This window comes from Natator depressus, chromosome 14, assembly GCF_965152275.1.
Source record: "Natator depressus isolate rNatDep1 chromosome 14, rNatDep2.hap1, whole genome shotgun sequence".
In the NCBI taxonomy this organism is placed as follows: Eukaryota; Metazoa; Chordata; order Testudines; family Cheloniidae; genus Natator; species Natator depressus.
This window is the reverse complement of record NC_134247.1, coordinates 43,706,110-43,718,664: the sequence shown is the minus strand read 5'-3', so window position 1 is coordinate 43,718,664 and position 12,555 is coordinate 43,706,110. Positions and strand designations below refer to the sequence as shown.

Genomic DNA, 12,555 nt, shown 5'->3' with positions numbered 1-12,555 from the left:
GGCAGGCAGCTTCTGGGCTGGCCCCAGGGGGCTGCTGGGGGGAGTATGGGCCGGGGGGTTTCTCAAGGACCGAGCCAGCCATCCTCAGCCCACCCTGGTGTCTCCCCCAGGACCTGTGCTCCCCCTACAGCCAGGAGAAACCAGCTGCAGACCCCTTTAGTGCTGGGCAGAGGAACAAACAAAAGGATGTGGCTCCTTTAAGAAAAGTTTGCCCTTGTGTCTGATGAGTGAACTTAGGCTGGGGCCAGCAGCTCGTCCCCTCCCCAGGCTCTGTCCAGCCAGTTGGGTGCGCCAGGTGTAGTGTCGTAAATTGCTCTGCATAGAAATGTGCTACTTACCGGGTACTGAGCCGTACATCTGCTGAAGCCACTGCCCTTCACCCTGCCCTTCTTAGCCATAAGATTCTGCGGACGGCTTTTGACAGGGGTTAAAAAGTTGCCAAGGGGGCGAATCGGAACAGGGGGGTGGCCAGGGTCTGAGCAGGGGGCGGAAACTGACTGGTCAGGGGGGTCAAGCAGCTGCAGGCAGCATTAGGAGAGGGGCTAAAGGGAAAATCAGGGATGGGGGGGAGGAGGCAGAGTTAAGCCCAGGAGCGAGGCGCTGGCAGAGGGTGTCAGAGGGCAAAACCTGGCACAGGCAGGGGCACAGGGGGCAGCAGTTACCCCAGTGGGACTGAGACACCAGGGCTTGCAAAATAGTTTCTTGGGGGGGGCGAGAGGCTTTTTTATTTCCCCTCTCCCAGGCAGAACCTCTTAGCATCGGTTTCCCAGGACTGGGTTCTCAAAGGCACAGGGCTGGGTTCGTAAAGACACAGGCATCCCAATACCTAGTCAATACATCTCCTTTTTGTCTGATCTAACCTACTGAGGCTCTGTCTACACTCCAAATTTCAAACCCCTGTCACGGGTGCCAGTGCTCCTGGGAATCCACCTCGACGAGGGGATTAGGTCCGAGCACTGGGAGCCGAGCCTGTCCACACTAGCGCTTTAAAGCACTCAAACGTGCTGCACTCCACGAGGGGCATGGGGTGATTTTTCATGCCCCTGAGTCAGCAACTTAGAGCTCTTTAACTTGCCAGTGTAGATAATCCCTGAGACTGAATTCAGTGAAACATGGTACAGATATCCCCTCAGAAACAAAGAATCCCAAGTTGTCTTATCTGCTGCTGGGATTCCCTGAATTTTTCATTCTAATTTTTTCTTCTCATTTTTAGAGCAGATGTTTATTCTGTTGAATCATCTGACTTCCACTCTGACTGAATTTCTGGCCTAGTGTGAAAACTTTGGTTTGAGTTAATCCACCAGTGCTGTAAATATTGGTGGTCAGACCAATAGTCCACCTAATCTAGTATTATGTCTTGTGACAGTGGCCAATGCCAGGTGCTTCTAAGGGAATGCTCAGACCAGCCAAGCACTCATTGATCCATCCCATTGTCTACTCCCAGCATCTGGCAGTCAAAGGACGGTTTAGGGACATGCAGAGAATGGGCCTGCATCCCTGATTATCTTGGCAAATAGCCAATTTACTTATCCTGAGAGACTAATCAAATTCTTTGCTAATATATACCTTATGCCAGATGGTTGATATGGGGTATCATTGCAAAACTTAAGACCTATTGCCTCTGTTTAGCCAACCTGTATGCATGTAACGTTTGTATGTGAGGCTAGAAATATTGAGCATGTCCCTGTATTTAAAATGTGCTGTGTTGGATGGGGCCAGACAATGTTAGCGGCTTACTGAAGGAATGCACAAACACGTAAAGATTATCCCAGGCACTGTGCCTCTGAACGATAAAGATACCTCTATACAGTGGGTGCTGTTTGACCCAGGTCACAGCAAAAGAGCCTTCCAGAAAGTGGGGAGAAGAAAGAAAAGGTGGACAATGAGAGCCTACAAGAACAACCAGAAATACCTGAGGTACAAAGACTGAACAGTGAGAAATGATTGACCCAGCAATCTGGATGATGGGAAGACAGACACCTCAGCTCAGCTCATCATACTGAGAATGAGAAGGATCTGACATTATCAACCAATGAAGAGTAATCCAGGTGTGTCTAATATATCTTGTGTCCCCATTATGCAGACATAGGCCTTTTTCTCACTGCTAATAAAACTAATTAAAACAACACAAGACAAGTTCAGTTTTAACAGTGATGACAAAGGCTGAAGAAAATGTCTCAAAAATTAAGTGAAAGAGCAATGAGGTGACAGGGGAGTACCACAGTTCTGAGTGTAATTTTGGTGGTGATGCCTCTTAGCTCCTTGTGTGTGTATAACAGTGACAAAAGTGGAAGTCTCTATAAAGCACAATGGTAATAACAGCTAATAACTGGTGTTCAGAACACCACAAGGCCAGCAGGTAGGGCCCTTCGCAGCTCGCAGGAACTGCTCGGGTAAGAATTCGCTGCCCGCAGCAGCGAGAGGTCCAGCCTTGCTTCTAAGAAGGCCGTCGGATGAGGCTGATTCCTACAGCTCGCAGTCTCACAAACCAACGGTGCAGCAGCGGCAGGCCCAACGCTGCGAAACAAGGTATTTCCAGCAGCCTCCTCACATGTCAAACCGGCCTGATCGCTTTCTGGAACAGCGGAACAAGCCCACAAGCGGCGGACGGGGCCTGTCTTGCCCCGAGTACGGCTTTTGACTCGGTCTCCCTCGACCGTCTCACAAACAAGCGCGGGAAAGGACAGCTCGGCGCGCTGGGCGAGCAGTGAGACGGGCCCAGCGAGCGGGGCTCCCCGGGGCCGGCGGGGGAGAGGGCTCCGCTCGGAATCGCAGCGGCTGCGAGCGCGGCCCGGAGGCCGCGGGCAGAGGGGCAGCCCGGAAGGTCCGGACCGCAGGAGCGACGGGGGCAGAGGGGCGGAGGGCAACAGCGCCGAGCAGCGACGAATCCGGCGGCTCCCGACACTCCGCCCCGGTCCGTCGCGCCGGCCGCGAGCCCGTTTCTGCGCCGAGCCCTGCCGCAGGCGGCCCGGGCCGAGACCGGCTCCCCGCCGGCAGCGGCGACCCCGGGGAGCGATCTCACAGAGCCCGCCCGGCTCGACACCTGCCCCCGGGGGCACGTTCCGACGCGGGGCAGAATCCGCCCCTCGGCCTGCGGCGCCCCCGGGAGCCCCAGCACCGGGCCGCGGGGGTGAGAGGCGCCGGCTCGGGGGGGGCCCGAGGGAATCAGGCTGATCCCGGCACCTGCCCGGACCGAAGCTGGAGAAGGCGGAAGCGCGCCCGGGGCCGGCTGGGAGATGTAGTTCCTGACTCTCCCACTAGCGGAAGTGACGTCTGATCGGGGAGACCGAACCGGGCTCGCGCGTGGCCGTTGGCGCCTCTCCCAAGGCGGGGAAGAGTTTTGTGCCGCTCGAGCTCCGGGCATGCGCAGATGGAGGGGGACGGGAGTGGCGCGTGCGCAGAGGCAGAGCTCACCGGCTGTGCGGGACCGGGCTGAGCGGGAGGGTCTGTGCCGGGGCGACCTTCATTAACCCCCCCGTGCCCGGCCCGCGCCCTGCTCCCGCTGGGGCCGCCCCGGGCCCTGCCCGCCCCGCTGCCGAGCTGCCGCCTCCAGGTACCGGAGCGAGCCCCGGGTGCGGGGCGGTGACGCTGCCCCAGTGTCCGCGGGGACCCGGCATCGGGCGGCGCCGGGACCTGCTCCCGGGGGGGCCGCGCCCGGGGGGGGCTCGGAGCTGCTGCCCCAGCAGGAGCCCAGCGCCCCCGGGGCGGTGTCTGGACGGGGCAGCGGGTTAATGGGCGAGGCTGGGAGACCCCGACACCGCGGGGCCGGGCTGGGGGGCCGCTCTCTGCCGGCAACAGGGCCCGGGCAGGCCCGGGAGGGGACGGGGGCAGCGAGCGGCCCCCCCGGAGGCGGCCCGGCCCCGAGCTGCGCCCAGGAGCTCGTTCCTCCGCCGGGCCGCTTCACGCGCCGCACCTGGGAGACGCCTCGGGGCTGCCCAGCCCCAGGGGAGCCGCAGCCAGGCCCTGCCCCGCGCCGCCGGGACCCGGGGGGCTCCTGTGGGGGGGGGCTTGAACCGTCCCTGTGCAGCCTCGGGAAATCCCCGGGGGAGAAGGGGAGGGCGGGAGGTGAGGGAATTGGATCCTTTCCCCGCTCGTGCCGCTCACACCCTGATACAAATTCTCTCCAGTTCTTCCCCTTTTCTCAAATGTCAATTTAACATCTCCGGTGTGGGGCATTTTCCCACCCATTTTATCTGCAGCGATTTGTCCTCCTTCAGGTGAGAAATTGTTCCCTGAGTCGGTGCCCAAAACATGGCTATCCCTGGAGTGGGGATGGGATGAGATGCCTCTTCTCTGCCAGGGTGGGAGAAGGGTGGAGCAAGTGCCCCCCGTGGAGACTGCCCAGACCCCGGTTTCCCAATCCCACTTGCTGGTCCCAAACTGCCAACACAGTTGCCCCCAGTTATCAGTTGACCCTCACCTGCCCATCCCCCACTGCTGCCCCCTTCCCTCACCCAGGAAGCTTTCCAGCTCCTCCTCCTCCTCTGCCCTCTTAAATCGCCGCCTCAAAGGGCTCCCTGCTGCCCCTGTGAATGGTGGCAGACGGGGAACCATCACTTTCTGTTTATGTATTGCACAGTCATATAAAATCCAGTCAAACAGTCCCTCTTTTCCAACTAGTTATTTCATAGCAATATAAAATTCCCTCTGATCTTGGTGTTTTTCTCTCATGTTATCAATTACTTTCATTTGTGACACGTATTCTTTGCAGATCTCAAAGATTGTTATGAAATACCCTAAACATTTGCCCCACTTTTTCTCTAGTTGTCTGTTTCTAATTGATTATGCCCTGAGATATTCCCTGTCTCTCTAATTATAAAATACTAACAAAATCTCAGATTTACACCTTTTCTCAGATTCTTCAACATGGAAATAAAAGGTTTGCAACTGTTGCCCATTTCCTCTCTATTCATTTTTCAAAGATTGATGTGAAATACACTCAGATTTTATCTCCTATCAACAACTGATATAAAATCCCTCTGATTTTCTACTTTCCTCTTTATAATTTTCAAAATGGGAGGAGGCGGGTCCCAGGCAAAGGGCATGGCAGAGGCTCTGGGAGCTGCTACTAAATTTATGCCCCGAGTCGTCCTCGATGTGGGGGGTGAGGGTGGTGGGAAGGGGGTTAGCACTGCCACACAATGACCTCTTCCACAGCATTCTGGACTCATCCAGAGTCACTGTATGGAAAGACAAGGAGTGACTCCAGATGAACAGTGGGGCAAATGAAATTAGCAATTCTCCCTGTGAGGAGGTGCTCTCATTAGCTGCTCTCCCCAGAGAGCTAAAGGAGGGAAGGCTTCTCAAATGCTCTGTTCCTCTCTCCTAAGGACACTGGGGTTCAGCTTCCTGGGTCAGACGCTGCAGCCTCCATTGTGAACCGGGAGACCAGGTTTAGCAGCTGCTGCTACCCTAGCGGGGCTTCTGTGCTGGGAAGTGACCTTACTTAAAGCTTCTTCTCTGCCCGGCCCAGGTGCTGACTTTCTCCAGCTGGTACTTGCCCCTTGGGGCAGACCTGGGCTCTGTTAATACAAATTCTGAGCCACAAACTTCAGGTAACTGAAAGACCTCAGGGAAAGTGTTGGGGACTGGCAAGAAAGTGACTCTGCACAAACAGCCCCTCCTCGTTTCTCCTCCCATTAGCAATTGTCAGGAGAACATCCAGCGGTGGGATTGCAAAGAACCCAGGAATGGGACTTTCCCAGCTAGAGAGGCAGGGAGAGAGGACAGGGGAAGGAGAGACTGAAAGGGGCAGTGGTAGAAATGAGTGGGAAGAGAGATTTCCAGCTCTAGTCCACCCAGACACATGTGTTGCAGTATCCCTGGGCAGAATCACTTTCCAGTGAACAAGAAAAGGATCAGACAGAGGAAAAGCCAGTTCCTGACTCCATATTCCCCCTGCTCGGTTGTGGCTGCTGTGGGGTCCATGTCCGAGGGAATCCCCCACAGTGACTCCTTTGGTTCTGCTCTTTTCTAGCATTGTGTTCAGAGACTTTGTTACGGAGTGGAGGGAGGGAGAAGGGAGGTTAAAAATGTCTCTGTGGGCTTAGCCTGGCAGGAGGGGCCAGGTCTACACTGTAATAATGAGATCAAGCATTTTTCCAGCACGGCAGAATCTAGGATATTTGTCTGCAAGGAAAGGGCCCTGGGGGAATTCTGATGTGAAATTAACTAAAGCCTGTTCTGAAACCCCCACAATTACGCTTCTCACCCTCCCAGGCTGCAGAACGACATCCATGTTTCACTCCAGCTCCTCCAATCCTCCCATGGGACAGGGAAGAGAAACGGATGCAGTGGAGCCAGCTCAGGTAGGGATTATTGGGGAGTTTTGGGTGGGTTCCTTCTGGAGGGAGAGGGACAGCAAATACACCAGAGATGGGAAGGTTTGCGCAGTCTGGTTTGGAGGTAGGTCCGGGGCAGGAAATGCACAAGGTGGAGAAAGGGAGGAGGACAGGGGGTGGCAAACCTGCTGGGAGTTATTGAATAAGTGTCCCAGATTCTGGGACCAGACCCATGAGGTTGGGAGGTGGAAATGCTCTAATTTGTTGAACAGAAAATAACCCACCTACATGGGACTAGGAAACCTAACCAGACTCATAGTGCCGGAGCCTGACCCGACTAACCAGTGGGTGCCGTGAGATATGAAGGGGGCACCCACCAGTCAGGCTTAGGGAGATTCCCCTCCCTTCATATCCTGCTCCTCCCTGGATCCTGCTGGGGGCTCCATCTCCTGTATCAGTCTGTGGCTAGTAGGTGTGTGATGGATCTGGTGGGAGAGAGGAGGGGCTCTGTCTTCGTCCCCTCACCCTGGTGGCTCTGAGTGAGGTGGGGGTGGGACTCTGACCGTGATCCACCCAGAGCTTCCATTTGATTGGCTCCTCTCCCACACAAAGAGAGGGGCAGCAGGTACTGAGTGTTGGATTTTTGCTCTCTCAGGGTTCGGTGACCTTCGAGGAGGTGGCTGTGTATTTCACCAGGGAAGAGTGGGCTCTGCTGCACCCTGCTCAGAGAGCTCTCTACAGAGATGTCATGCAGGAGAACTATAAGAATGTGACCTTGCAGGGTAAGGATTCCCATCCCCTTAGTTCTTGGAAGGGGAAATGAAGAGATACGGTTCACGCCACCCCCCAATGGCATCTCTGCTCTGTCCTGTTTCAGCATCACCCCAATATGCCAGTCACACACACACACACACGACCAGAGACCTTCCCCTGCTGAAGAACACTTTGGGAACAGAGCACAGGAGCAGTATTGCACAGTGTCAGATATCTCTTTTTGCTCAAGTAAAGCTGGGGCTTAGGTCCAGCATAATCAACAGAAGCTTCCTACCCCTGGCCTTCTCTGAAACCCTAAGCCTCCTCCACCCGGACCAGAATGTGCTTGGGGTATAACAAGCAGGCTGCTGGAGTCAGAGCTGCTGGTCCAGGGTTAATTATCACACAGACACTCAGATGACACAAATCCTCACTGGTCTGGATTGCACTGCAGCGTGTGAAAATGGCTTATGTTGGTAGTGAAACTTCCTGAGGCATGGAGAGTCTTGCTTCTCCATCCGCACGTGCGATAGCCACAACCTCTCTTCTCTGCAGGCTCATTGGATTTTTGATTACCTCATTGTCACATGACCCTGATTCTTATTTTTCACATTCTGCTATTCTAAACTAATTAGCATCTGTTGCTCCTGAATTATAGCTTCTAATTTCCCAGTGTTTTCCACACCCAGGGATTTTTCTACTCCCTCCCGTTACACTGGGCTCACTAGATTCCCTAGTATATAAGAGCGGCCACATTGGGTCAGACCAAAGGTCCATGTAGCCCAGTGTGCTGTCTTTCGAGAGTGGCCATGATTTTATAGACCTCGCTCATATCCCCCTTTCGTCTCTTTTCTAAGCTGAAAAGGCCCAGTCTTTTTATTCTCTCCTCATACGGAAGCTCTTCCATACCCCTAATCATATTTTTTCCCTTTTCTGAACCTCTTCCAATTCCAGTATATCTTTTTTGAGATGTGGCAACCACATTTGCATGCGGTATTCAAGATCTGGGTGTACCATGGATTTATAGAGAAGCAATATGATATTTTCTGTCTTCTTATCGATCCCTTTCTTAATGATTCCCAGCATTCTGTTTGCTTTTTGACTGCCTCTGCACCTTGAGTGAACGTTTTCAGAGAACTCTCCACAAGGACTCCAAGATCCCGCTCTTGAGTGGAAACAGCTAATTTAGACCCTATCATTTTCTATGTATTTTTGGGAATATGTTTTCCAATGGGCTGCAATACGTGCTATCCTGACATCTAGTACTGCTGAGCTGCTGCATTCAGTAATATCCCTGCCCTTTCCCCCAGAAATGTGCATCTTGCATTGTCCAGCACACTGCTGAACAATGCAAACTCATACGAAGTCTGTCATTTCATCAGTGGAAAATGACATGCACCAGCCTCGTTATTCCAGATGGAGTTTCCAACACACTTTAATCCAAACACACTGGTTAGATAAAACAATAAAACCAAATTGTTAACTACCGGAAAAAAAAGATTTTAACTGACTGCAGTTAATGGGCCTAAAAGTCAGAATTGTATACAAAAGAAATGCAAGATAAAACACAAATTAACATCTAACTTAACAAGCTAAAATGGATTCAAAGCAAATGTTTCTCTCACCATATGCCGAGACAGGCTGGTGGCTGTCCTTTCAGCCAGGACTCCCATAATCCGCCCCTGCCACGCAAGGTCAGTTCTTCAGGAGTTGTCATGAACAGAGGGAAAGGAGTGGGAAGAGAGAGAGAGAGTCTCAAGCATTTTTCTCACCTCTTTTTAGAGTTCAGTCCTTTGTACTAGAAACAACTTCAGTTCTCAGCTGAGTGATGCTGACAGGCTGTCTGTGGTCGGTAAGAGCTTCAAGTGGTCCCTTTGAAGGAATGTACATGTCTGCTTCACGCCTTCCCACTGTCCAAGAATGGCTATTTGACCAGCTGTTTGCCTTGCTGCCTCTGAGGGAACTGGTCTGTGGGTGTTCCCCAAAATTATAACTTTTCAGTAATATCATACAGGAAAATCTCATAACTTTACTTACAGTGTTGCTCCACATTTTAACAGGAGGATAATATTCAGTAGATTATGTGATTTCAAATGATATCTCACAAGCCATACTATGTCCCAAATTGATCATAATTTTCCGGAAGAGTGAACATAGGGGTACAGACTGACACAATATCTGTCTGTGTGTGTTCCCAGCCAATATGTGGGTATTTGGCATCTTAAAGGACCTGGGGAGCTGGTCCTGGGAATTCACTGGTTTACTCAGTGTGACGCTATGTGGAATTGTGAGACTCTTTATATTATTATTATTATTTTATTATTAATACCAATATGATAAAATTGCAATGAGTCATGCTAGATGTGCCATGTAAGCTGTCAGTGAAAATGTTATGATTTTCCAAGTATGATTATTTTGTTTCTGTTTGTATCACCTTTGTATTGTGAGATATAGAGATGTAGGGTATATTTGTATTTCCAGATTTGTGTAGTGTTTCTGGGTGACGCCCCCAGACATATTGGCGTCAGCACTGCCAAGCCTGTTCGATGGCCCATCCAGGGTCATCAGCTGTACAATGAGCCCATGGAAAGGACCAAGGGGATACACCCATTGAGTCAGCAAGACATCCAAAGGCGCCTGTGTACTGAGAACTCCAAGGCTTTTCCATGCCATGTGCTGTGAAACTTCTGTTTGGGGCACAGGAAGTACAAGCCACATGGCAAAAGGCATATAAAGGGTAGCTGCATCATCTCCCTTTTGTCCTCAATCCCTCTTCCTACCTCTGGAGCAACTTCTCCACAAACTGAAGCCTTGAACAAAGGCCTGAATGACCCATCCAAGCTGTGGATATGTTTCAGATGGACTTTGAAGTTACTAACTCACTAACTAACCTCTCACTGCAGTGGACCTAGGTGCTGACTGGGAGTCAGAGAACTGGAATGCAATAAAGGGGGCTGCGTGATTTCTTTTTTCAGCTTCTCGTTAACCAGTGTGGGTGATGAGAAGCAGTTTGTGACTGGTCAGTGAGTTTAACTTCAGCATTAACCACCAGTTTGGGGAGGATATGCTACCCTTTTTCAGCCTGCCCTGACCTTGGCATTTTCAGTGAGGGACTGCCCCAGGCACACCAGCTCACACTAAGCACTGAAGTTAAATTAATAGAATGTTTATTTATGACAAAGTCTTGTGACATCAACTGAAGTCCTTTGTTTTCTTTTGTCTGAGCAGAGTTTCCAGTTTCCAAACCTGATGTGATCTCCCAGCTGGAACAAGGGGAAGAGCCATGGGTCCCAGAGGAAAGAGAGATCCTGAGAGCTCCCTGCACAGGTGAGGAAACATTAAACCAACTCAGAATCTATAAGTGCCTGAAGGAACCATCTGGGATATCCTAGAAAGTCTTGGGAGGTCTCTCAGTTCATTATTGTCTCTAACAGGGGACGTATCCTCATGGTAAATATAGCTCATGGCTTCCTATAGATCCAAGCAGACACCAGGCAGAAGTTTCCTCCCTTCTCCCTGTGAATTTGGATGGGATGTGAAGGCTGAATTGATCCCCCTCCTCTCTCCTATTTGGTGGAAGAGTTTGGGGGAGTTCAGTACCTGATTTTTATTTGACCCCTCTCCAGCACTTGTTTTCGTTTGGTCTTCCCCTTTCCATCCCTGTTTGAGGTTTCTATCTCTATGACAGCAGGTGATGCAATGCTTTGTGAGAAGGAGGAGCAGAATTCTCAGCAGGAAAATTTTGAGCAGGTGGATAAACACAGAGACCTATCGCAAAGATGGAAAAGGAATGTGTCCAGGAGTCATGAGCAGGGAAAATCCTTTGCGATTCATCACAGACCAGAAAGAGAGCAGGGAAACCAGCCATTGGAGAAAATGGGTAAATTTATTTCCTGTCGGGGAACTCAGCAGGGCCTCAAGGAAACCACAACCCAGCAGGAAATCCTCAGGAGAAAGAGGAAAAATACATGCAGTGAGTGTGGGAAAAGCTTCACTCAAAGATCAGACCTTTCTAACCATCAGAGAATCCACACAGGGGAGAGGCCCTATGAATGCAGTGAGTGTGGGAAAAGCTTCATTGAAAGATCAGCCCTTTTTCAGCATCAGAGAATCCACACAGGGGAGAGGCCCTATGAATGCAGTGAGTGTGGGAAAAGCTTCACTAGCAGCTCACCCCTTTCTAATCATCAGAGAATCCACACAGGGGAGAGGCCTTATGAATGCTGTGAGTGTGGGAAAACCTTCATTTGGAGCTCATCCCTTTCTTGTCATCAGAGAATCCACACAGGGGAGAGGCCCTACGAATGCAGTGAGTGTGGGAAAAGCTTCACTTGTAGCTCAGCCCTTTCTAATCATCAGAGAATCCACACAGGGGAGAGGCCCTACGAATGCAGTGAGTGTGGGAAAAGCTTCACTTGCAGCTCAGCCCTTTCTAATCATCAGAGAATCCACACAGGGGAGAGGCCCTATGAATGCAGTGAGTGTGGGAAAACCTTCATTAGGAGCTCAGCCCTTTCTAACCATCAGAGAATCCACACAGGGGAGAGGCCCTACGAATGCAGTGAGTGTGGGAAAAGCTTCATTCAAAGATCACACCTTTTCCAACATCAGAGTATCCACACAGGGGAGAGGCCTTATGAATGCAGTGAGTGTGGGAAAACGTTCACTAGCAGCTCAGCCCTTTCTAATCATCAGAGAATCCACACAGGGGAGAGGCCTTATGAATGCCGTGAGTGCGGGAAAACCTTCATTTGGAGCTCATCCCTTTCTTGTCATCAGAGAATCCACACAGGGGAGAGACCCTATGAATGCAGTGAGTGTGGGAAAAGCTTCAGTAAAAGCTCAGGCCTTTTTCTGCATCAGAGAATCCACACAGGAGAGAGGCCCTACGAATGCAGTGAGTGTGGGAAAAGGTTCATTCAAAGATCAGGCCTTGTTGATCATCAGAGAATCCACACAGGGGAGAGGCCCTACGAATGCAGTGAGTGTGGGAAAACCTTCATTACGAGCTCAGCCCTTTCTATTCATCAGAGAATCCACACAGGGGAGAGGCCCTATCAATGCAGTGAATGTGGCAAAAGCTTCACTAGCAGCTCAGCTCTTTCTAATCATCAGAGAATCCCCACAGGGGAGAGGCCTTATGAATGCCATGAGTGTGGGAAAACCTTCATTAGAAGCTCAGCCCTTTCTAATCATCAGAGAATACACACAGGGGAAAGGCCCTACAAATGCAGTGAGTGTGGGAAAAGCTTCATTCAAAAATCACACCTTTTCCTCCATCAGAGAAACCACACCGGGGAGAGGCCCTACGAATGCAGTGAGTGTGGGAAAAGTTTCATTCAAAGATCAGGCCTTGTTGATCATCAGAGAATCCACACAGGGGAGAGGCCCTACGCATGCAGTGAGTGTGGGAAAAGCTTCATTAGGAGCTCAGGCCTTTCTAATCATCAGAGAATCCACACAGGGGAAAGGCCCTATGAATGCAGTGAGTGTGGGAAAAGCTTCACTCGAAGATCACACC

The 12,555-nt window shown here is 51.4% G+C and overlaps 1 protein-coding gene across 1 annotated transcript in view; it reads left to right on the top strand.

Annotated features, from left to right (window-relative positions):
- LOC141998583 (uncharacterized) overlaps positions 1–12,555 on the top strand; it is a 52,546-nt gene that overhangs the window by 21,835 nt on the left and 18,156 nt on the right. The window contains 1 exon segment of the mRNA XM_074971454.1: positions 11,078–12,271. Within this exon segment, the coding sequence (XP_074827555.1) occupies positions 11,078–12,271 (1,194 nt within the window).